This window comes from Mus musculus, chromosome 6, assembly GCF_000001635.26.
Source record: "Mus musculus strain C57BL/6J chromosome 6, GRCm38.p6 C57BL/6J".
Classification (NCBI taxonomy): domain Eukaryota; kingdom Metazoa; phylum Chordata; class Mammalia; order Rodentia; family Muridae; genus Mus; species Mus musculus.
Genome location: NC_000072.6, coordinates 30241719 through 30268042, shown reverse-complemented (window position 1 = coordinate 30268042; position 26324 = coordinate 30241719). Strand labels below are relative to the sequence as shown.

Below are 26324 nucleotides of genomic sequence, written 5' to 3'. Positions count from 1 at the left end.
TAATTACTATTTCCTCCTAAAAGTCTTCCAAGAGGGCAGTAGAAACTGGGCTCAGCTGAATGAAAGCATACTAGTTTGTGTTGGAACATAGACTCCTTTATTCAGTAGATCACATGAAGATCACATTTAACACACCAGCTAGTATATTTATTTGTACTTTGCTTTCCTCAACTTAAATTTTGGCCGTGAGTGGTCTTGGAGCTATCGCTTTTTTGTGCGTGTTGCTTTAAACAGGTCTCAGTGTGTACTGTTCTCTGGCCCCTTCTAATTTTGATGAAAGCAACACTGACTTGCTGTTGATGTCACTTAGTTACTGACGCCTGCTCTGCCTGGTGCACATGGAGTAGTAAAGAGAACAGCAGGTGTCAGCCGTCTGTGTTGTGGAAAACAACTAGCAGGCATGGCTGACTTGCATTTGGGTCACATGAATCCCGAGATAGCTGTGAACATGGTCCAGAATGTTTTCAGATGACAACAGACATTACAACGTCAAAAAGGTTGGACAGTCTGAGAGGGTATGAAGCTGTACTGTCTGTGGGCAGATCCTCTGGAGAAGTTATTCCAGCCTGTCCATAAGGGCCGCCCGCCTTAGCTGTATGCAGATGTGTGGTCTTCTTCCTTTTGTTCTCTGGATTTGCAAAGATATTTAATGTTGAAAAAGTTTGTCTTAAGCCAGGCAGTGGTGGCACACACCTTTAATCCTAGCACTTGGGAGGCAGAGGCAGGAGGATTTCTGAGTTTGAGGCCAGCCTGGTCTACAAAGTGAGTTCTAGGACAGCCAGGGCTACACAGAGAAACCCTGTCTCGAAAAAAACCAAAAAAAAAAAAAAAAAAAAAAGTTTGTCTTAAGACATACTCCTTTTTGTTGGATTATTGGAGTCATACAAGTCAAGTAGGGAATTAGTGATCTCTGGACATCCACACCAATCAATCAGCTTGCTAGTCTAGGAGAGGACAGGAAGGAGGGCCAGCCACAGTAAGTTGAAGACCTTGTTTGTTTTTGTTTTTGTTTGTTTGTTTTCCGAGACAGGGTTTCTCTGTGTAGCCCTGGCTGTCCTGAACTCACTATGTAGATCTCAGAAATCTGCCTGCCTCTGCCTCTGCCTCTGCCTCCCAAGTGCTGGGATCAAAGGCTTGCGCCACCACTGCCCAGTGGTCTTTTTCTAGGTAGCTCTGTGACTTAAAGGTATGTTAAGTGTTCCACGGATAGATGACAGCATATCTAAGGTCTTTCTCTTCAGTTTCTGCATCCATTGTTGTTACCATTTTGATAATGTTCATCTGTTGGGTGGATAACAATACTTACTAAAATTATTAAAGGAATTATTAATTCTTTAATCCAGCACTTAATACTCTTGGCCATACACTTTTCATCTTACTCATTACTTTGTAGATAGAGTATATATGTTACCATGAAAAATGCCAAAGAGAATATTTCTTTGACACTGCTTTCTCGAAATGACTCCCATGTGCCTTGATGACAGCATCTGAGTAGTGCTTGTAAACACTTGGCTGAACGCTGTCTTCAGGGACTGCGTTGGCATTGCTATCTGCACGTCGGGGCCCGCACAAAGCTGGACTGCCTGCTCTCTTAAGGTTGATGTGGTTTAACAGGAAGTAATGGTCAAGGTTAATTAGTGGTGGCATACCTCTACTCATTCAGATGGGCCATGGGAGAATCATGAGTTTGAGGCCAGCCAGATTTACAAAGGGATACTCTTACTCTAAAAATATAAAGAGTCACTCACAAGGAAGCTGGGAGATGGTAGGGTTGGGTATGGTGAACCTGTAACCCTAGTACTTAGAGCTGACTTAGGAAGCTGGACAGTTCAAGGCCAGCATGGGCTACATAGTGAGCTCCATGCCGGGCTGTGCGTAGAAGACCCTTTTACCGGAAGGAAAAGAGAGGGAATAAGGATATTAATTAGAAGTTAGGAAATAGGTGTTGAAATTGAGAATTTTTTTTTTAAATCTGGAGTGGTAATTTATACTTTAACTGAGATACTTGGAAAGTTCAGGGTCTTCCTTGGCTGCCTAACGAGTTTGATCTGACCTGGGGCACATGAAACCTGTTTCCAAGAAAATTAGTACAAAATAATAATAATGCTAAAAGTGAAATGGGCTGGATGTGGTAGTTCATGCTTTTTATCCCAGCACTTGGGAGGCAGAGGCCGCAGATCTCAAGGCCAGCCTGGTCTTATAGCAAGCTCCAGACCAGCCAGGGCGACACGGTAAGACCCTGACTCTCAGTGAAATGGCCTTTTAGCAACATTGGAGCTTCTTAGTGTCTGTGTTCTCTTTAGTCAACTGCAGAGTCTATAAATCTGCCAGTTCTGCAGTCATTATATTCGTTGAGGTTTTGCATGTCCCACTCTTGCTTTTAGTGTCTGGCCTTGTCCTCGCCCTGTTCTGCACACAGCTCGGTGTCTGGCAGGAACTTTGCATGGAGATTCTGGGCCTGCTTGCTACATCTGCTCCCTGGAGGCCCTCTGTCTGCTCGTTCTTGCCCAGGCTTTCCTTACTTTGTAGCATCTCCCTCATCTAGCATCAAAATTATGCTGTGTTTTGTTTTATTACTTTAATTTTTACTGCTCTGTTTTTATGGGTCTAGATTTCAGCCTCACTGTGTACCTGAAGATGACCTTACACTCCATTCCTTCACACCTGCATCCCTGAAATGCTGGGATTATAGGTGTACCTACCACTTCTGTCTCAAACCTTCACTTTTGTTTGTTCCTACCTCTTCGTGTCCAAATAACATTGTTTTTAAGATACTGTGGCCTCAGACTGTAGGTCTTCAAAGACTGAAAGGTCTCAGGAATTAAACTCAAGGCCATCAGGGTGGAATTAAACTCAGGTGGCCATCAGGTACCATTACCTGAAAAGCCATCCTGCTGGCCTTAGAAGAATTCTGACTCCAAATTTTAATTGTTTTTGCTTTTCCTATTTTTGTTTGTTTGTGTTTTAGTGTTTGGTCTTTGAAACAAGATTTCACACTTTAGCTAAGGCTTGTCTTCTAAAACTCACATTTAGCCCATGTTAGCCTCAAACTCTTGTCAATTCTCCTGCCTTGCCTTCTTGAGAGCAAGGATTATAGGCGTGGGTCACCATGCCTGGACTGTGCTTTCTACTTAGCATGTCTTATGTTCCTGTACTACACTTCTGGCTTTCTTGTAGACAGACACTGTTTAAGAGTCATTTTGTTTGGCATATGGTGCTTATGTAGAAGATTAGTATTTTAGTAGAATTTTATTAGTATATTTATTAGTATTCTGGTAGGATTTTAGTAAACAAATTCTGATAGAACTGTGATCTTACACCTTTAATCCCAGCACTCGGGAGGCAGAGGCAGGTGGATTTCTGAGTTCGAGGCCAGCCTGGTCTACAGAGTTCCAGGACAGCCAGGGCTACACAGAGAAACCCTGTCTCGAAAAACAAAACAAAACACCAGACACATTATCTATTCATTTGTTGATTGCACTGTAGTGCTTCCTTCCAGATTCAGAGAAACATGATTTGCTCTAGTTCTTTCTTTACATTGGGGATTTCATCACTCCACAGCTTTTCTGTGTGCCAGTGCCTCCTTTCCCCTCCCTTTTTTTGGGGGTGGGGTGGGGTTGGGTTTTTTGGTTTTTTTGTTGTTGCTGTTATTGGTGGTGGTGGTTTTTTTTTGGTATATATATTCCCCCATAGTACATCTTAAATACTAAATATCTCCATAAAAAGTTGTATACAAGCATTACTGCGTGTGGTAATTTTCATATTTATAAACAGGTAGTTGAGAACTGCTTGGCTTTTTGCAGCTTTCCTTTGTGGTCCTTTGGAAACAGCCTGGTCTCAGTATGGAAAGAAGCAGCCATGAATCTTGAGCCTCTAAACAAAAGCACATTCTTACCCTGTGCATCCTTGGGACACAGCTCTTAGGGCCACTTGCTTGTTAGAGCATTATCAGCAAGCTAAGGACCCAGTGATATTTTTGCATCGTAAGCCCTTGACCTGGTAATGTCATTCTTAATGGAATAGGCTTAGTCCTTTTCTCCCTTGCTGGAAAAGTTCTGAACTATATAAAAATCACTTAAAATCCTGATAGACACATTTTGCCAAGAATGTCAGTTGTCTCTTGTCAGTTTGGCATTCACCTTTAAATATTATATTGTGTAACCATAATGCCATTCGGGGAAATAAGGTAGTGGGTGGCTGGTATTTTAAAAGTGAAACGGACTTGAGTTCTTAGTGCTAATCATTGTTCTGGTGAAAACAGAATCCTTAAGGTGAAATGCTAAGAAGGTGAAATCTAGGAAGGATGGAGGGCTTGCTCAGTGTTGTGTTTGTCCTTGAACTAAATTTGAATCCTTTTCTTCTCTGATTTAGTGTCTGTAAAGTTCCACCACAGTATAAATTTAGCAGTTTCTTACTATAAACTTGTACTTTTTATACTTTTAATTCCATTGGTCTTTGGATTCTCATACAAAATGGACTCTGCTGAGGTTTCAGCATGTAATTAGAGACCTGTTGGATCTGGCATGTGAGTTATACTAAAAGCAGAGGAACATTGATCTAATCTTGTTTTAACATGATTTAGGAAAGAGAATCTTTGTCAAGTAGATGCAGGCAGATTAAATGGTAAACGTCATAATGAAAATGGTTTGCTGTTTTATTGCAGCCTTTTGACTTAGGACAGAAAAGATGCCTTTAGTTGACACCCACAAGTATAAGTCACAGTTGTAAATATTTAAGATTCCCTCTTCGGCAGGGAAGCTGCGGTGCTGGGCATGGAGCCAGCCCTTGCTACATGCTTTATCATAGCCCCAGCTCCTCTGGTGTAGTGTATTGTGTTGTGTTAAGATTGTTCCTGGCCTTTGAATGTTACACACTACAGGTAGGAGCTTTGGTGAACATAGCTGTAAATACCTGTTGGCATGTATTTAGGAGGGACTCTTAACTACGTAGGGTGTGTATGTGTGCAGATGGAGGCCATCAGTTTTCTTTCTCTAGATACATGGGTGTTTTGGCCTGAACGTATGTGTGTAGTGCCCCCAGAGGCTGGAAGGCAGGGTCAGATCCCCTGGAACTGGAGTTACAGGTCTTACTATGTAACCCTGACTGTAGAACACCCTAGCTTTGAAACGCCTGCCTCTGCCTCCTGTGTATGCCACCATGCCTGGCCTACCTTGGTTTTTTGAGGTGGGGATTCTAAAACTTACTTGGTACGCTGGTTGACCGTAGAGTACTTGGGATCTGCCTGCCTGTCTTTGCTTCTATGGTGTTTGTTGGGATTACAGCTTCATAGCATCATGCCTAGCTTTTCATGTAGGTTCTGGGATCTGACACAGATCCGCATGCTTGTACAGCAAGCGCTGTACAAGTTACCTAGTGAGACGTCTCCCCAGCCCTGAGTTGTAGGACTGTGAAAGATGCCTCAAGAGGTCTCAAAGCTACGCAGGTGTTTGGGGAGAACCAGAAGTGTTGCCAATTCGACTCTAACCACGGAGTTCTGATCCACACCTAAACCTGAAGACCCAGCTATAGGGCAAAAGACTGAGTGAAAACCAGTGCCATAGCTTTGCTCCATTTCCCTCTTTAAACTCGACACAGGTCCCAGGAAGTGATATTTTCCCAGTTTGTAGGGAGAACAAGCACCCGAGCGTAAGTTCTTATCGCTGACCTCTCCGAAGCCAAAGCTTAGCCACATTCTTTTCATAAGGGGTATAAACTGTTAAACTACTGTAGATCTGTATAACACTGACAGACTGGCGTGTCTTGGATACTAGCTGTAGTTCTTTCATGAGCTGTGTAATTTCCTTTACCTTACACCTCAGCATTGAAAGCAAACATGAGGTTACAATCCTAGGAGGACTCAATGAATTCGTTGTCAAGTTTTACGGACCACAAGGAAGTAAGTACGCATGTGGGTATGTGTGCTTTTTACTATCTTTACTAGACTGTAGAGCTATCAACAGGCGCTGCATGGCTTTGGGAAGTAAGTTTTAACTAACTGCTAGAACCATCGAGTGAAGAGACCTTTGTCAGTCACGCACTTAGCTTTCTCACAAGTCCTGGGTTCTGTTATGCTTGGTTGCATAAGTGTTTCTTGGGAAGCGTATTTCCTTGTGTTTTTGTTTGGGGGATTGGCTGGGGAAGCAGGAAAGGGAACATGACTATCTCTCTCCAAACAAAGAGCAGTGCTCAGTAGGATGGAGTAAGAAAGAGTGATGATTGGCTCAACTCCGGATATTTTAAAGGAAAATAAAATAGATGGTGTTTTTTTTTTCTGGTACTGGTGATGACCTCAGGCTTTGTGCATGCTAGGTAGTGCTCTGCTGCTGCTCCACCTTCCCTCCTCGTCCTCCCATCCCCCGCCCCCTCTCTTTTTAAGATTTAAAAAAATTTTAAATGTATGAGTATTTTGCAAATGTGTATGGATGTATACCATGTGTGTGCCTGATGTCCTTTAGAGGTAAGAAGAGGGGTCAGATCCTCTGGGATTGGAGTTACAGTTGCTGCGAGCTGCAATGTGGGTACTGAAAGTTTAATCTGGTTCCTCTGCAAGAGCAACAAGCGTTAACTACTGAGTCATCATTCAGTCCCCTTAATCAGGTGCAGGGTCTCAGTAGGTGTTCAAGCTGGCTTTACCCTAGTTCAGGGGCCCTCGAACCTTGGGTCCTCATGCCCCAGTCTCCTAAATAAGAGATTCTAATCAGAACAAGATAATTGTCATAGAACAGCTCTGTTCCTGTTAGATGCAGTGTAAAGAAAAGCACATGAATCTGAGACACAGTACCTACTCTGCTGGTCGTAGTTGGCCTGGAGTGGTTTTTCCCTTTGTAGCCCAGGCTAGCCTGGAATCCACAGCAATCCTCCTTCCTTATCTTCCTAAGTGCTAGGACCACAGTGAAAGTCCCCTAGCTCAGCTGGTTCCTGGCTCTTTTGGAATTGATTTGAGGTCCTTTTCAGGAGAGAGAGGGATTAATGTTCTTGGGTTTATTTATTGATTTGGAGATACAGTTCTAATGGATAACATATTTTATTTCTGTTACAGCACCATATGAAGGCGGGGTGTGGAAAGTGAGAGTGGACCTTCCTGATAAATACCCTTTCAAGTCTCCATCTATAGGTATGTGATGAGAGTTCTGAAATCTAAGAGGAAAATAAAAGTCAGATATTTTATGAGAGATGATTGTCCAGAAATTTTTCCTAAATTGAATTTTTCCTTTCTTTGACTTAAAAAAAAAAAGACTTCTATGGATGCTTTGTCTGTCTGTATAAGTCTACACTGCACAGGGGCGTGGGATTTCATGGGTCTACAGTTGTGAGCTGTTTTTCCCATCTTCAGAACTGATTCCGAGGTTCCTGCAGTTTAGACTAACCCCTACTCTAGCAAAACAGACTGAAACATCCTGAAGTTTGCTTTAATTCCAGCCTTCCACATTTTGGTCTAGTGCAGGTAGTGACATGGTGTGTTAAGGGTGATCCCAGAACTAAGTCCTATCAGAAGCTGCAGCCTGTACCAGTATCAAACCACTTTACTTCCTGTAGAGTTTGGTTTTTTTGTTTGTTTGTTTTTTTGAGACAGGTTTGTAGCCCTGGCTGTCCTGGAACTCACTCTATAGACTAGGCTGGCCTCGAACTCAGAGATCCTCCTGCCTCTGCCTCCCGAGTGCTGGGATTAAAGGTGTGCACCACCACTGCCCTGCTTCCTGTAGAGTTTTATGTCCTAAAACCACTAAAGAACATGTGTAATTCTTTGACATGGGGAATTCTTAAGGCTGTTCTTTCCTTCAGGTCCTGAGGTAGGTTTTCTAAACCTGCAGCTGCCCAGGAGAAATTACTTCATTGCCATAAGATTCTGCAAGCTGTAGAGCCAGGGATGGTGGCAGCTAGCTGTGAGGGGTTGAGTCTGACACAGTTCATAAGCACATTGACCTTAGACCGATGTGGCTGGGATTGGAGCCTTCCCACAGCTGCCTTCCATGGTGCCAGAAAGAAGAGCTCTCTCTTCACAGGGCTCATCTGTGCTTTTCTACGCCTGGTTTATTCCTGTGCCTCTTAACTTCAGTGTCTCTAATGACACACTTCAAATATAAACATTCACGTATGTATCAGACACACCTAGCTAAAGTCAGAAAGTTGGCATTCCAAGTGTGGTCTGTTACCTTACACTGCTGTTTAACAGCAGACAGCAGGGCTTGTGGAAGCCAAGAGTCAGCTGTGGGGACGCAGCCTGTGCTAGAGAAGTAGAGCTGCTTCTCAAGCTCTAACCCCGTCCCAGCCAAGGGTGCCTCTCACTGAGCTTTCTGAGATGTAGCCTAGAAGACCGTTTTCCACTCCATTGCTGGGATCACACATGGAGCCCGGCTTATCCAGGCAGGCTCCCTCACCACTGAGCTGCTGCGTGCACCCCTTCCCTAAAACCTAAACCTAAAATACTGCTTGTCTCTAACAGAGACACACACTCCCAAGGTCATTTAACGGAAGTTCTATTTTGACTTTCTGTACATTCTCAGAACTTGATGCTCTACGTAGGAGCAGCATCCTCTTAGGGAAGTTGATGTAGCTCATGCATACCAGCTGTTCTTTCCTTCAGAGGAGGGTGGCGTCAGTTGGAATCGCTTTGTGACATGAGCCGTTTTCAGTTCCTCAGCAGTGCAGTACTATTAGGATGCACTTTAGGCATTTTGGGAGGCAGTAGCTCATTTTAGAAGGGCAAGGTTTATTTTTTGAGTTGTGTAGACATGGAATTAAACAAAGGGGAAGAAAATTAGATCATCTTGGCTCTTTTTCCCACAGTGTCAGGCATGTACACTGTTGTTGAGTTTAATGAGCGTACAGATACTAAACTGTGGAATTGGGAGATCGTAGCTTGGTGGCAGAGGGCTCGCCTAGAATGCATGAGGCCCTGAGACCAGCCCCTAGCACTTTAAGTCGATGAACATAAGTTTAGATTAAATATTTCTATTCTCATTCTCTGTGCCCCCATCCCCTCCCCCCTTCTCGACCCAGCTAGTACTTCTGTTTGCCCTTGCCTCAGCCTCCTGATCTTGGGTGTATGCCATCACCCCCAGCTTGGATCTTAAAAATAATAGTATGGAATTGGTATGTGTGAGAGTTATTGTTTGAGTATGTTGTAGATGTGGCATGTGTATACGTGTTTGTGTGTGGAGGCCAGATATCACACTCAGGTGGTGTTCTTAGGAACTATCTACTTGATCTTTGAGACAGAGTCTCATATTTGGTCTAGATTGCTTGGCCAGTGAGCTCCAGAGATCAGCCTGTGTCTGCCTTCCAGTTCAGAGGTTTAAGACATCTGCACCTTGCATAACAGTGCTGGTGTATTTTTCATAGATGTTAACTTGTTGTGCATGTTAGCAGTCCTGCTGGTTGTTAATTACCATATATAGCAATAGATAGTTAGGCATCCGTGAGTAACAAGTTATCACTGGTTATCAAGAAGATAACCAGTTCTGGATTTGATTTTAATTTTCCATAAAATGATATTCATCCTACCTGTTGTTGCCTTTCTGGAAAATAAGACACTGGCCAGGAGCTATGGTGCTCATCTGTTTAGTTGCAGCTACTCAGTAGGAAGATTGCTTGAGTTTAGGGCCATTGGACAAACTATTGACTCTATCTCTTTAAAAAATAGAAAGGAATTCGGACCTGGTGGTTCATGCCTCTGTAGTACCAGTAATCAGGTAGTTGAGGCAGGAGGATTGCTTGGAGCCAGGAGTTGTAAATCAGCCTTGCAACATAGCAAGACATTACCTCAGTCATATATGTGTATTTTTTAACAGGCTTAGTGGTGCATACCTGTAGTATCAGCACTTGAGCAGGTAAGGGCAGGAGGATCAGGAGTCAACGCTGGCCAGCCTGAATTACAGAGGGCCCTAATAGGATTAAGTGAATCATGTGTTTGTTAACTGTTGATGAAATACTCAAACATGTATGGCCTTGACAGTAGGAAGGTTAGTAAGCACAGATGGACATAAATTGTGAGACAGTGCCTCTGTGTAGCAGAGTGTGTAAAGACCAGTTTTTTGTTTTTTAAAGTGTTACCTTTACAAGCTTTGGAGATGTGAGGATACAAATGGAAACATGAGAACTATTTGAATTCTCTGTGCTGTTTTAATCTGAGCAGTTGCTCCATGCGTTCTAATGCCCACTGCTCCAGATTCCATATGCTTAGCTGTTAGGAGCAAGAAACACCTGCAGTAGCTGCGCCACCATTGAGCACATGTGTAAAGGGGCAGTACTGTGCGCTCAAACCAAATGGTAGTTTATATATAAGCCAGATAATATATGTATAAAGTAGATAGAATGCTGTGTGTGTGTCCTGAGCAGAGTAGCACAGCACTCCAGAAACAAGAGGCCAGCCAGAAGTACATCCGTAGACCCTATAACCAAACAACAAATGTTTTATGTGTAGCAAAAAGAGTAAAAATTTAAAATAGTGAACAGTGTGGTTGAGCTACAGTGTGTGCTTAAAAGTTTGTAGCCAGCTTAGTAGTATATATATTGCTTGGTAAAGATCTTATATCCTTAAAAAAAATTTTTTTTAATTTCAAAATTTTAAAAAACCATGTGTGTGTGTGTGTGTGTGTGTGTGTGTGTGTATGTGTGTAGATGGCTTAACAGTTAAGAGCACTGGCTGCTTTTCCAGAGGACCCAGATTTAATTTCTAGCACCCACATAGCAGCTCTCAACTGTCTGTAACTGTAGGCCAAACACTAAAACATTTGTAAAAAAGCCAAACCAGACATGGTGGCACACACTTGTAGTCCCAGCGCCTGTCAGCAGAAGCAGAGGGATCAGGAGTTTAAGGTACACCTTGACTGTATGGTGAACTGTATTTCATTAGATTATGCTGTCAACTAAGTAGGACAGTTTAAGTTGTCTAACTAGTCAAAATCCCTTTTAAATTTCCTAGTCTGATTCATTTTTAATTGGAAGCTACTCTGGTAATCTGTGTGCCAGATTTTTATGCTTGTGCCAGAGAGTGAGAAGACAGTGCATTTCAGTGTTTAATTCACTGATGTTACCTCACGGGGGATTGAGTCTTACAGCACAGTATGACTAGCTGTAGGCGGATGCTCAGTTCTATTTCACATGTTCTAGACAGAAACAGTCTATAGTCACTCCCCCGGGACTAGTGCCCATCACTGAGGTGAACACTGAAGTTTGAAGATAGGGAAGTGTGTGTCAGTCGAGACATGTTACTTAACAAAGGCTTACTTGTGCCACCACAGTATTTACACAAATAAGTGAACTTTTGAGCTAAAGAAGCAAAATTCCATTTAGATCAGTTATGTCCTTCTAGACTTTCGTGACCTTAGATTTGAATTAAATTTCTATATCAAATAACTGCGTTTTGAATTTGAGTAGAGAAGTGTAGTAAGAAAATTTTAAGGAGCATTTTAAAGCTGTTATGAGAATGCAGTTGGAAATGTTCCCTTGTTACAGGTGCTCTGAAAATGAACCGTCTCAGTGTGCATTAAAATATGTGTGGCAGCTCATTTCATGAAGTCCATCAGATCCCTGCTCTCCTGAAGTGCTTTCTTTCACTCAAGTGCTAGGAATACAGAAATGAGCACAATGTGCTCCTGGCAAAATTTAAAATAACCGATTTCTTTATGCAAAGAACTGATGTTATGAGATAGTTACATTGGATCAGATATTTAAAAATTAATTCTAAGCCTCTCTAACCAAGTATGTCAGTCAGGGAAAAGTGTATGGGGCACATATAGGCAGGGTTGGTCAGAGAGCATTGTGCAGGTAAGGCTTATAGCCCATAATTCATCTTAAATATAATGGAAAGATCATTTAAAGGTTGGATTTGGAGTGTCCAGGATGACCCTTCTGTTGAGAAGAAAGAGCTCTGGGTAAAAGCTTTTATTCCATCTGTGAGAAAGATCCTGTGTGGACAAGGATGCTGAAGGTCAGATACATGTAGTCGTAGCTCAGGAGGTGGAGTCAGTAGGATCAGATTCCAAGGCCATCATCCTCAGCTGCCTAGTGAGTTGAAGGCCAGTTTGGGTTGTATGAAACTGTCTCACAAAGCTAAAACAAAGTCCATCAAAAGAGAGGATTTGGCCATCATTTTATTTTGGTTTGGTTTTGAGACAGGGCCTTGAACTCAAAGAGAACACCTTCTTCTACTTTGCAAATGACTAGAGGTATAGGATTAAAGGTATTAAGATTAAAGATACTCCACACTCTTAGCTGTAAAATAGATCTCATTATGTATCGCTAGCTATCCTGAAACTTGATCTGGCCTTGAATTAAGAAATCTGCCTACTTCTCTCTCCTGAGTGCTGGGATTAAAGACAGGGTCCCATCAGTGCAGCCTGTTGGGTGGTTTTTTGTTTTTTGGTCCCCCCCCCCGCCCCCCCCCCGCCCCCAAGACAGTGTTTCTCTGTCTCGCTGTCCTGGAACTCACTCTGTAGACCAGACTGGCCTCGAACTCAGAAATCCGCCTGCCTCTGCCTCCCGAGTGCTGGGATTAAAGGCGTGCGCCACCATGTCCTTGTTTTTTTTTTTTTAAATGGGATATTCTGAAAGGTTTTTGACTTGTTCTCTTGAGGGATTTGTTTAGGAAAGAAAAACTTAGTATAGTAGGGTCAAGTAGGAGCTATGCCTTTAAGAAATGAAGGGGATAAAAGAAAGGAGAAGAGTATGCACTATAGATGTTAGAAATTTTATATATAAGACCAGGGTGTTGGGCTGGCGAGATGGCTCAGTGGTTAAGAGCGCTGACTGCTCTTCCAAAAGTCCCGAGTTCAAATCCCAGCAACCACATGGTGGCTCACAACTATCCATAACGAAATCTAATGCCCTCTTCTGGAGTGTCTGAAGACAGCTACACTGTACTTATATATAATAAATAAATAAATCTTAAAAAAAAAAAAAAAGACCAGGGTGTTAACTGAAGATGTTAGAAATAATATATAGGGCCAGGCAGTGGTGGCAGATGCTTTTAATCCCAGTACTTAGGAGGTAAGGCAGGTGGATCACTGAATTAGAGGACAGCTTGGTCTATAAAGCAAGTTCCAGGACAGAAACTGTGTGTCTAAAAAGTAAAACACAGAACATGAGAAGGTCTGCTGATTACACACCTGCTCCACAATTGAGTGGAGAGAAGAGAGTGGATGATTTGCAGGATGGGATAAATCAGTAAGAAAGGCCACTGGAGAACAGTGAGCCGCTGCAGAGAGAAGAAGAGTTTAAGTGGCTGAGGGTCCACACAGAGTTGTTGAGCACATTGTGACAAGTTGCTATATTTCTTAAAAAATAAAACTCAGGGGCTGGAGAGATGGCTCAGCAGTTAAGAACACTGACTGCTCTTCCAGAGGTCCTGAGTTCAATTCCCAGCAACCACATGGTGGCTCACATCCATCTGTAATGGAATCTGATGCTCTCTTCTGGTGTGTCTGAAGACAGCTATAGTATATTCACATCCATAAAATAAATCTTAAAAAAATAAAATAAAACTCAATAAATAGACAAACTCTACAAAGGCTCTGTTTTGCTAACAACCCTCATGCCCAGCAAATACTCAGGGTCTGTTGCTTTGAAAAATATTAGAAAGAACATATTTCTTCTTAGTGTCACCCTAATTTCCAAGTACAATTTACCCTCTTAAGTCCAAGGATTCTGTATCCACTAATTAAAGCTCACTTATGTATCAAAACCAGTCTAAAAGCTATTTCATCAATTTGAAATGTGTGCAGCATTCCCTGAATTATAATAGTGCAACTAACCACAGCATGTGCATTGAATCACTTATAGTAGTCAGAGGTAGTGGAAGATGCGTCAGTCATAGACTGTGTCCCTGAAGAAAGTGAGCCTGTGTGGGTGTCAAGTCAGGAGTGACAGTGGTGCTGGAACAGCTCCATCAAGGGCATGCAGAGGGATACCTGATAGATACTCTCTGTGGGAAGGAAGGAAGGAAGGAAGGGAGGGAGGGAGGGGGGGGAGGGAGGGAGGGAGGGAGGGCATTTGCAGAGGCAGGCTACAGAGTGATATTCGTGTTAGCGCTTCTGTCTGAAGTTGAATAAAGCCTGGCAGGTAGGAAGAGGAGGAATTTTAGAAGATCCTTGGTAAGGACAAGAGACTGGTAGGAAAGGAGATGTCTGGATTTGTGACTGGAGAGGCATAGCTGTTTGTAGACATGACTGTTCTTGGTGTGTCCTGGGCATATAGAGTGGAATGAGATGGGGAACAGTCATTGAGGAGAGGAACATAAAAAGGCTGAGAGGTTAGGAATATGGTCTTTGTGATAATGAATATGAGTGGGGCAGAGAGAGAACTGAGTACCAAGTTACCACAGAGAAAAGCCATTTATTAATGAACCTGCTGTCAGGGACCCATGTCATGAACTCCTCTCCCCACTACCTTTTCTCCCCTCCTCCACATTGACCCTGCCTTGTGTGCTGCTGAATAGAGGACTTAGCCATTTCCTTCTTGAAGCTCCCTTAATAATATCAGTTTAAATTCTGACCCGAACAGTGCCTTTTTTCACGTTTTTTAAAAAAAGATGTTTTTGTTTATGCATAATAGGTATTATAACTTTTCATACATATATGTATATTTCTACTGTATCATCTATTACCCCAACCCCACTCCTCCTAATTCCCTTTCTCCCTTCCCATTCCCAGCTAACTGTCCTTTCCTTTCATGTCTGTGTGTATATGTGTGTGTGTGTGTGTGTCTTTGTGTGTATGTCTGAGAGAGAGGCCCAGTGAATTTCATTAAGGAGCTTAGACACCTTTCTAGTAGCTATACCACTGAAGACTGCGTCTCTATCCCTTGCCTCTTTTTTTAAGATTTATGTATTTATTTTATATATGTGAATACACTGTCACTGTCTTTAGACAGATGAGAAGAGGTCATCAGATCGCACTATAGATGGCTGTGAGCCACTATGTGATTGCTGGGAATTGAACTCAGGAATTCTCTGGAAGAGTAGTCCTCTTAACCACTGAGCCACCTCTTCAGCATGTCTCTATCCCATATTGACTGTTAGCTTTGTGTGAATCTTCAGAGAGAGTAGTGCTCCGTGGACCCCTCTCTATTACAAGACAGTGCTGAGGGGCCAGTCTTGTAGTGAACTTAGGCAGTCAGCTCAGGAGTGCGATAGCCATGCCACATGTTGTTCCCTCACACTCACTGCTTTGCTCTGCCTCTCACAGCCTTTCTGCCTGCCCCTTCTGCTTTGTTTCCTGAGCTTTGGAGGAGTGGTATAAATATCCCGTGTTATGAGTCACTCTGACCACTGCAGAAAGAACCTTCTTGTAATAAGTCTAACAGCAGCACTAATCTATGGGCACAGACATAGTAATTTAGAAGGCAATCTGACAGGCATATCCTGGCTACTTAGCAAACAGTGGCAGTAGCTTCTTCCTATGACCTATGATTTTTCTCGGCCAAAGAATTTTGGATGTGTTTCCAGTACCTGCCATGAGTTCCTTCTATGGAGCAGACATGGAATTCAGTCAGAAAGGAGTTGGTTACTCCATAACAGACTTGCCACTCCTGCTGCAGTAGGCTCATCTTGCCTGGTGAGTCATTATTGCAGAGTCCACACCTGAGTAACAGCCACTGCTGACAGTTCTCCACAGTAGCCTGTATAACAACATAGTACCTTTGGAGCCTTGGGGGCAAGCCACAGCAGGTAGGAAGCTTCTAGCCAGTTCTAGCTAGACCATCTAGTTCTGGTGGGCAAACAAGAATAGTGGTCATTGCTGTATTGTTTTGAAAGCCCCGGGAGAAGCCTCTGTGACCACTAGGAAAGTAGTCTACTCTTGGCACTGGGTTCTCCTTTAATAATGTATGGCTTCTGGACAGTTCTTGCCTTGGAACTGGGGTTACATTCAAGTGCGCATTGCCCAATGTGAGTGTAAGGAGTCAAATTTGGGCCTTGCGGAGAAACAGCAAAGGCTTTTAACACTGAACCGTCTCCCAATCAGTTCCTTTTTTCTTTGAACTGAGTTTAAAGGAAAAAAAAAATTATGCCAGGCTGGGTTTGGTGGCACACATCTTTGGTCCCAGCATTTGGGAGGCAGATGCGGGAGGGTCTTTATGAGTTCCAGGCCAGCCTTATCTACAACTCAAGTTTCACAACAGCCAAGGCTACACAGAAAGACCCTGTTTCAAAAAAAACAAACAAAAAATACCCCACAAACAGTTATGTTTTAGTTTCCTTTGAAAAGCATAATCACACCACTTAAGATTTGTATATATTTTGGGTGTTGTTAAAAACCCTGTTGTTGGCAGCCACTTTAGACATGCATCCATTTGATTGCCTCAAGATGTGTCGCCATATTGGTTGCCAAATCTGCAATGTTTGCTTCCATCCTGGAGGGGTTTTTCTGATTGTTTTGTTATGACCATACCAAATTGTATTAGAATGCTGCGCAACAACTGTTGGAGTATTATAAATTCTATTTTCACTTGAGAATATATGAAAGATAGTATCAACATCAAAATACCCCCTTGCCAGTTCCTAAAATAAGTTGTTATGGGGCATGGAGTGATGGTTCAGTGGGTATGACTGTGTTCTTGCCAAAGACTAGAGTTTGGAACCTCATACCCATGTTGGACAGCTCACAACTGCTTGTATCTGTAACATCAGGGCATGCCAAAAAGCCTACTTGGGCATCCATGAGTATATACATACATAAAAACAAAATAATAAAATCTTTTTAAGAGTGATAGTTGTGTGTGCTGGAGAGTTTCATTTCTAGGTTGTGAACAATAGCATGAAGTTACTTAGTGGGGTATGATAGGGCATACATATAACCCCAGCCCTTCAGAGGGCAGGGCAAGAGGGTTTTAAGTTTGAGGCTAGCTTGGTCTTCATACTGAGACCTTATCTCAAAAAACAAAGAGATTACGAGAGGGAGGTAATTTGCTTAAGCTCCTTGTACTGAAACCCATTCTTTTTCCTGTTGTGTTGGGCCTTTGCACTATCTCCTGGCTTCTGGGACCAAGTACACAATACCATTCCTAGTGGCCAAAGCTAGCATTACTGAGTGCTAATAGTATGCTAGTTACTTAACTCATTTCCTGTTTCTGACCCTTCTCCGATGTGTTGGTGACATTTTTTTTTTAATTTTTTTTTTGGTTTTTCGAGACAGGGTTTCTCTGTGTAGCCCTGGCTGTCCTGGAACTCACTTTGTAGACCAGGCTGGCCTCAAACTGAGAAATCCGCCTACCTCTGCCTCCTGAGTGCTGGGATTAAAGGCGTGCGCCACCACGCCTGCCTTGGTGAAGTTATTTAATCTAGTCTTAGGAATAGCAGTAGAAAGACAAAGAAATTGACTTGTTAAGGCTCACTGCGTTGAGCAATCTGACTTTTAAGTAACAGCTTAATTAATGACTTTGTTAAAATTGCTAGAGCCAGATGTGGTAGTGCAGACCTTCAGAACCCCAGCGTTCAGGGCCATCAGCAAGCAGATCTCTTCTAAGATTGAGGTGCTATCCTGGTCTACATAGCAAGCTCTAGGCCAGCCAGAACAGTACAGTGTGAGTGAGACCTGTCTTCAAAAAAGGTGGGAGCAAGTTAGAAACCTGCAATTCTCTACTGTCTTCCTGCTGTTCAGAAAATCCTTCCAGATCTCTTAGTGTGGCTAGATGAATGACCAAGACACTAAAGGATAAATTGTGGAGATGGGAATGAAATACTAGGGAGTGGGCTAAAGGCTTTGGTAACCTGCTAGTTTGATAGAAGAATCCTGCTGTTGAAGGACAACCATCATCGTTTTTTACTTAGAAATGTATGTTTCTTACCCACTCAGCCCATTCCTCAGATTCTTTTCTTAGAAACTTAGAAAAGCTTCTCTGATGAGTTTAGATCTCATGAACTCATAGGGTCAGTTCAGAACTTTCCGTGGCACAGGGTTTTGAGAGTGAGCTCTTCCTTGCTTGGGTCCTCACTTGAAGAGAGACAGGCCAGGTCTGTCTCCTGAGGGGGTCCCAGTCGGAAGAGCCTTCTGTTCTGGTGCAGTCTGTCTGAGATGGTGTGCTAGTGCACACAGCTGAAAGGTGGCTGTCACCCTTCGTCAGCTGGGTAACTCTAACTCTGGTTGCCCGAGTGTCAGGAACAAAGACAGAAGCTAGGACTCAATCCTGAATTCAGCCAGTGGTTGCTTGGGAGCCAGAAGCAACTGGCTCTCTTAAGTTCGAGGCCAGCCGGGTCTTCGAAGTGAGTTCCAGGATAGCTAGTGCTACATAGCATAGAGAAACTTTGTCTTGAGAACTGTGTGTGTGTGTGTGTGTGTGTGTGTGTGTGTGTGTGTGTGTGTGTGTGTGTGTGTTTCTGAGATACTACTTCAAGGAAAGATAGCATTCAGTCTGGTTTTGTATGTAGGTTTTTCTTTTGGTCCTGGGAATTGAACTCAGGGCTCTATACTAAATAAGCATAAGCTCTACCACCAAGCTGTATTCTCAGCCCCTGAATATATTTTTAAAACTATTTTAAAAAAACAAATGCTTGGCTTTGAATCATCTACTTTCTGAGAAGGTTTGTGTGGGCATATGTGTCCTAACAAATACCAAAAATGACAATGTTTTTACTTGCTTTTTCTCAGGAATTCATACACTACAGTTAAATACCATCAGCCATAGCAAACCTCAGCCACTTCAGTCCTGGCTCTTTCTATCCCTTGGCATTTCCCCTACTGCCTTATTTCCTTAGCTCCAACCTCTCATTGCATCAAGATAAACCTGTCAAATTTCCAGATAGGGAATTGACCCCAAAATATTTCTTTACCCACAGATCTGATCATTAGTATGTCTGCTAGCAAGTAAAATGTTAAGCCATATAGATTAAAAAAATATATGTTCAGAGAATGGAATCGTATCCTTGTGTGCGTGAGATCCTGGATTCAGTCTCCCTCATGCTCCTGCCCCCCATGTCTGTCTCTGGGACTTGCTGCTTCTAGTTACTTACCATATTCCCATAAAGGCTGTTTTCAAAATATGTCCTCTTAAAATATCTTCATAATAGTTTCTGGTGGAATGGAAACAGGCATTGGGGAAATTGTCTTGCTGCAGACACATTCATTAGTGTGATCACAGCATTGCCAAAAGGAAGAAGACCGTGCCAGGGCAAACATGCCCAGTCCTGAGAATGTTCCTTCTCTGAATTCCTGGTTTGTTCTTTCCCAGTCTTCTCCCTTCCTCGTCCAGAAGTTTCATTGTTGGCATCCTTGTCCAGAATAAGGGGCTGTACCAGAAACTGCACAGACTGTACAAGAGCAGATGTAAGGAAACAGGGTTCCTTTTCACTGATTGGCTTTGGGTTCTTGTTTTAACAATTTGAGCTATGGATCGTGGCATATGCCTGTAATCTATGTACCTAGGAAGCAGGAGAATCATTGCAAGGCACGTTCCAGCTCAGTCAGGGCTACAAAGATCATGTCTGAAAAACACATTCATAGTCGCAGTCTCCTCTTCCTTAACAGCCTGCTAATAACCTCCCAATGTAGTCTGGGGGCTGGAGGGGAGGGATGCAGATGGAGTTGGAGACTAGGAGAGGTATGACTAAAATATATGCATGTATGGAATTGTATAAAAAGTATATGTATTTTCTTTTAAATAAAAGCCTGCACCAGGAAGAACTTTCTGTGGCCTGGGAAGGTTTCTCATATAGTGTTGGTCTAATAGTACCTGGTCCTTGAAGGTGAAGGTGTCAGCTAATACTGCCCACTTTGGAACAGTCAGTGGGTGTTGTGACTCTGGTGGTGATACACACGGTACTTACTTATATATGTATGTTCTCAGATATTCTGCCTTACAAAGTCACCACTGGCCGTTTCCTTTTAAGTCCTCTGTCCTTGGAGATCTAGATACTTAAGAAATCCTAGATTTTTGACATCCAAAGGACCTCTAGAAATAGAGTAAGAATGGGAGTTTAGAGATGATACATACAGTCCAGCTGTTTAATCATCTCCCCAGATAAAAAACAGACCCATGCTTGGAAGTGAAGTGACTAGCCCAAAGCCTGACGTTGGTAACAGAGTTGGGGCCAGAACATCACCCAGTTAGTACTTTGCTCTGTGCATGTGCTTCTGGCCTCTGTTTCAGAATTCTGATACTTGTAATTCTTAGCATATTGGAGGATTACATTCTGGGTTCCAAATCTTTTGGGTTTTGGTCCTATTATATACTCCTGTATTCAACCAGGCCAAATTTGAAACTATGGATTTCAAACGTACTGTCAGGCCAAGGCCAAAGAAGGGCATACTTTACTCATTGCCTGACAGTTTTGATATTGTCCAAGCTCTTCACCAACGTTACTCTTTTTTTTGTTGTTTTTTTTTGTTTGTTTGTTTGTTTTTTCAAGACAGGGTTTCTCTGTGTAGCCCTGGCTATCCTGGAACTCACTTTGTAGACCAGGCTGGCCTCAAACTCAGAAATCTGCCTGCCACTGCCTCCCAAGTGCTGGGATTAAAGGCGTGCGCCACCACTGCCTGGCAACCAGCGTCATTCTTATTTCTTTAAGGTGCCCCATGGTGTCAGAATCTGAATCTGAATTCCCATGTAGGATTCCTGTTGATTCCACTTGCTTGAGATACACCATTACATCATCTCTCAAATAATGAGAGTGATGGGAGCCAGTTGAGCTGTACTGCAGCAAGCTTTTTTTTTTTTTTTTTTTTTGTCAGCCATTTGTTTAAAAACAAGAAATGATGTTCAGACACTAGTTTCTAGGGCTTTACATTTTCCTCTTATTGAAAGCTAGCATCATCTCGGCCCTGAATCTGGTCTATTTGTCCCATCATTTCAGCTGTGTCTTTGCTGATTTTCAAAAGATGAGTGATGCAAACTTGCAGTGCGATTCACATTCCACTGTTTGTATAGCTTAGGTGATCTCTTGCATACCAAGTGCTGCTCCCACTCCCACTTGGTGAGCTACCTTTTCCTGCCACAACTGAACATTGAAACCTCTTCTCTAGCCTTCCTATCTTTTTTCTCCGTGACATTAGTTAACTTACAATCAATCTAACATGTTGTTGAAAGAACGCTCCAGAAAAGCCTCTTCTGTAGTGAGCTTAGGGAGCATTGGCTTCAGTAGGACTCACAGCAGATTCTAGCAAAGCAGAGTGCTAACTGCCACGGACACATGTGGACTGTCAGTAGTGGCAGAGCTGCTGTCATTCATAGAGGACCATTCTTCTGAGTTAGAAAACAGTGTTTAGTCCTGTTTCCTAGTCATTGGAAGGCTTTGTAAGGCTGTGGGGTAGATCAGTTGTAGAATACTTGCCTAGAGTGTGTGAGGCCCTTGATTTAATCCTAGTACTTGGGAGGCAGGAACAGGAGGATTATAAGTGAGGCCAGGCTCTAAATTCCTTTATAAATGACGTAATCATAGTATATTATTTTTTTCTAAGACGTGAGTACACTCTGGCTGTCTACAGAACACCAGGAGATGGCATCAGATCCCATTACAGGTGGTTGTGAGCCACCATGTGGTTGCTGGGAATTGAATTCCGATCCTCTGGGAGCAGTCAGTGCTGTTAACGTTATTCTGAGGCATCTCTCCAGCCAACACTGTTTTCTTAAATGATCTTGAGTAGCATGTCCCTCCCAAGCTGAGTGTGGTGTTTTGTTTTTATTTTGTATTTTAGGAATGGATTCTTGTTTTATTTAAATGAGGAAATTAAAGATGTTAGGTCTCAGAAGAGTTGGCTTTGATTTTATTGATCCTTTTCCTTTAAAAGATTCAGCGCTAGTTTACACACCTAGTTCAACCAACCTTAAAGACTGGATACTGTTTCCACTTATTTGACAGGTTTTTAACTTTTAAAATTAAACATAGAAATTCAGAAGCCTTAGGAAAGGGAATGAAGAAATGCAGGAGTTATCACGCAGACACCTGACACAGGCTGGTCCCCGTGTAGAGATACAGGAGTTATCACGCAGACACCCGACACTTGGCACATTGTTGAACCCTAGTTCTGGTTCTGAGGATGTGGGGGTGGGGGTAGGGTAGGATTTTGAAAATATTGTGGCAAGTGTTCTACACTAACTTTTGAATGTGTTGCTACCAGCTTCCTGTCTATGCATACTTGCTCTTAACAAAAAAGGAAAAATACCCAAGTACTTTGTCTCTCCTTTTTAAAGAAAATTTATTTTTATTTTGTATATAGGAGTCTTACCTACATGAATATTTGTACAGTGTGTGTATGCATACACTGCCAGAGGAGGGCATCAAATTTCCTAGAACTGGAGTTACCAGATATCTGTTACTCTTATGTAGCTGTTAGGATTTGAAACCAGCTCCTCTAAACCCAGGCTGAAAGAGCAACCAATATTCTTAACCACTGAGCCATCACTCTAGCCCCATCTGACTGTCTTGTCTGTCTGTCTATTATGATTTCTTTATTTTATGTGTATGTATCTATGTGAGTGTGTGGCATGAAGCCAGAAGAGGACGTTGTACCTCCCGGAGCTGGAGTTAGAGTTGATTGTGAGCCGCCACATGGATGCTGGGAATAGTAGCTCAGCAGCAGTAGCGTAGCATCTGCTCTTAACTGCGGAGCTCTCTCTCCAGCCATCTCTGTTCTCTTTTAAAAGGAATATTTAGTGTTGCATAAAATCTGGTTTTTTTTTTTTTTTTTTTTTTTTTTTGGAGATAGAATAAGTCTGTATCGTCAGAGCTGGTCTCAGGTTTGACACCCTACATGTGCCTCCTAGTTACAGGCATGTAGCACTATCCCTAGCAGATGAAATCCTCATGGACCATCTTGTCCATATTCTATTTTAATATCCACTGTGTTCATGGCTCTGTAGCCTAGTAAATTACCTTTGCAACTTTGATATATGTGGTTCACTACAAGTGTACCATAAAATCCAGGGGATATTATTACTTTGTTATTTAAATACTGTTATTAATACATCAGTCTGTTACATTGTGTTTGCCTTTTTTTAAATAGTATTTTTAGTTTATTTTTGGGCAAATTTATGCATGTATACCCACAGACCTTCCTCCCTCTTCCCACTCTTCCCCAGAAATTTCCAATATGGCCCCCCTTACTTTTATGGTTGAGTTCCATGTCCTGAAGGCATTACATCACAGTACTCCTTCCCATCCTCTGCCTTTTACCACTGTTTCTGCTTCCTCTTCCTCCATGTTTCTGAACCTTGGAGTGGGGCCTTCGTGTTTGCTGTGATGTCCCATTAGGGCTAAGTGTTCAAGCAATACTCATCTGAGAGCATCAGTAACCTGTGGGTATATACAGACACTTAGGCAGCAGCTTGACAGCATCTCCGTTTAGGAAGACAGTACGAGGCTCTCCTTTTAAGACTTGCCACCACCTCAGCTGAGGGCCTTTACCAGGTTTATAGTATCATGCTTTGTTTGTTCATTTCAATATAACTTTAAATCTATCCAAACTGACATGTTGATCTAGTTTCATTGTGCCTGGCTGTGTAGGATTCCTAGTCCATGGCTGCTTTAGTTATTGAATTGGGGGGAGGGCGCTGGGGGTGTCTCACTTTTTAGTGCTAGCCGGCCTGGAGCCTCACTATGTAGACTAGACTGTCCCCAAACTGTCATAGAGATCATTCTGCCTCCTCCTCCCTAATGCTGGAATTGAAGATGTGCTCCAGCCGTGCCAGCTGTTAGAATCTTAACTTCCAGGATTCTCAGAGCTTATGCAGGCCATGCATATTGGTAGCGTTTTCCTAGGGTTACAGGGGATTTTTCTCCTTTTAAGACATGAACTTGGGCTGGAGAGAATGGCTCAGAGAGGTTAAGAACACTGTCTGCTATTCCAGAGGTCCTGAGTTCAACTCCCAGCAACCACATGGAGACTCGTAACCATCTATAGAGTGATCTGATGCCATCTTCTGGCATGCAGATTAGAGCACTCATATCCATAAAATAAGTACATAAATCTTAAAAAAAAAAAAAAAAGACATGAGCACTTTTATTAGCTTTTATTAATCTCAAGCGTCTTAATGAAAAAATAATATTTATGCAGTCGTTTGCATCACTGTGATTTATACATTATAGGACTTTTGCTGTAGTTAAAAGATAAAGCCGTAAACATAAAGACAAGAATGAAAGAGTGGGACTGTTTGGGGTGGCTAGAGTAAAGTCGAGTGCCTGTGCGTTTGTGTTCTTGTCCTGTTACCTAACAGAGAGATGTTTGTAAGGCTTTTAGAAGTCACTGGAGGCTGTGCTTTGAGTTGCCACATCATCTGTGTTTCTGTACCCTCTCCCTCTTCCCGCATGTGCTGTCTGTGTCCATACTTAGAACACATAGCAGTTCCTTCCTCCTGTCTCTTGGCCTGAGCTACAGTGACCGCCAGGAAGATGGCCCTTTCTCATTCCTGTGCCCTGACGACATGACTGCCAAGTGGGTGCTAACAGGCATATTTGGAAGGACAGGCAGACCCTGTGGGAAAGGGATGAGAAGGTGGAGTGGGGTCAGTGGTGGTAAGAATAGTTCAGAGAACTTGTCAATGGTATGTAACATAGTAGGGCTACAACTTAGTAGGGCTGCACAGTCCTCCTCAGCGAGCATCATGGGAAAACGGCATAGTGAGGAGCTCTGAGTGTTGTTCTGTTTATATACTGATAAAATCATTAACGTTAAGTTTAAAATGGATACATTTCTTACTGGAATTTAAGCAGAAGAATTTTTAAGTTTATACTTTCCTAGGAATATATTTTAAAAGTTAAATCTGACAGGTTGAACTATCTTAGATAATGTATTTTAATTCCCTTTCCTTATTTCTTAGTTGTCTCGATTTTAATTAAAATTGACTTCCTTTGAGTGAATAGATTCAAAGGAACAGCTTTGGTCACTGTTCTTGTGAAATTTTGTGGTTTGGAGGCAGTGCTCTAACTTCAGTAGCTCTGGTTCATGTTGTACTGTGTGGTCAAATGATACCCATAACTACACTGAGAACTTTTAAGTTAAGCACAGCTGTTGGAGTGTCGTTTCTTAGCTTTCATCATGGCACTAGTTATAAATCACTGTTAAATATTCTCTTGGCAAGCTCCTGCATAATTCAGAAGACAGTTGCTTATGAGATGATCTGATCTGGGTGGTGGTGTCACACATCTTTATTCCCAGCACTCAGGACGCTGAGGCAGTCGAATCTCTTGAATTCAAGGTCAGCCTGATCTACCCAACGAGTTCCAAGGCAACCAGGGCTACCTAGAGAAAACCCTGTCACAAAAAAGCAGAAAAGAAAAAAAGATTATCTGATACAAATAGCTGCATGGTCCCAAAGCTTCCTTGGTTGTTGTTATAGGGCTCTGTATTTTAGTTAGATGGAGTGAATACATATATAAAATCTCATATATTCTATAGGTAGCCAAAGATGTAGGTTTGAAAGTAACAATTTGAGGATCACCGCCTTTGCCAGTCCTACAGTGGTATCCAGTACTGACAAGTTAAGACTCGCTGTTCTCTGCATACTTTGTGCTGCTAATTAACATCTCTTTTTGCAGGATTCATGAATAAAATTTTCCATCCCAACATTGATGAAGCGTAAGTAACTATTTAAAAATGTTTGAATTTTAGCAGCAGCTGTTCTTGATTAATTAGAGGTCATCTCTTTCAGATATAAAAACTCTGTTATCTTTTGGGTTTTATGGGAGGCAGGACTATGTGAATGGTCACTTAAACTGTAGAATGCTAGGGCCGTGATCGTCTGAGCCATTGAGGGTCCAGTGCAGTTACTGATTGTGCTGCTCACGTATTTCCATTTCCATGACTGGACCTTTCATTTACTTTGGTATCCAGCTGAAATGTTCCGCATCTCAATTCTTACTATATAGACCCCAAAGACCTCTTTGTCAGCATGTGGGTTCACTGTTTTCAGCTCTGAATGTATTTCTTAGTTCTTGAGGGACAAATATGAATGACAATTTCATTTTAGCTAATGAATCTTAATTACCCATTTCTTAATGATTGTTTATAAGTAATGTCATCGCAGCCGGTCTTGCCCATCCTGTGCTGGTTATCTGGACTGGACTTTTTTCTTCATCCAGCTTTAGTTTGGCTGTCTCACAACCACACAGGAAAGTTTTGTGAACTTTGCATGAGCAGGTTACATGTCTGTATTGTGTTCCCTAATCTTTAGTACCTTGGTGTATCCATCCTGATGACGAATAACGTTCTCTTAAGTAACCACAGTAAAGTAGACTCAGGGATTTACCCAATCTGTAGAGCGGTAGTGTAAGATTCATATACTACCTTTAGTTGTCAAGTTTCCTTAAGTAACTTTAATCTTTGACATCTACAATATTTTTAAAAATATAGAATAGGTATTTTTCAAATTATTCTTTAAGTTTGTTTTCTTAGGAG

The 26324-nt window shown here is 42.3% G+C and overlaps 1 protein-coding gene across 4 annotated transcripts in view; it reads left to right on the top strand.

The window, feature by feature from the left end:
- The window catches only part of Ube2h (ubiquitin-conjugating enzyme E2H), a 93251-nt gene that overhangs the window by 36497 nt on the left and 30430 nt on the right, over positions 1 to 26324 (top strand). Inside the window, exons 2-4 of one of the 4 annotated variants that reach the window (NM_009459.3) lie at positions 5820 to 5896; positions 7040 to 7114; positions 25466 to 25505. In NM_009459.3, the coding sequence (NP_033485.1) occupies positions 5820 to 5896; positions 7040 to 7114; positions 25466 to 25505 (192 nt within the window). Of the gene's footprint in view, positions 1 to 5819; positions 5897 to 7039; positions 7115 to 24239; positions 24363 to 25465; positions 25506 to 26324 lie in introns of those variants that run through there. The other 3 variants (NM_001169576.1, NM_001169577.1, XM_017321519.2) reach the window with 3 other exon arrangements.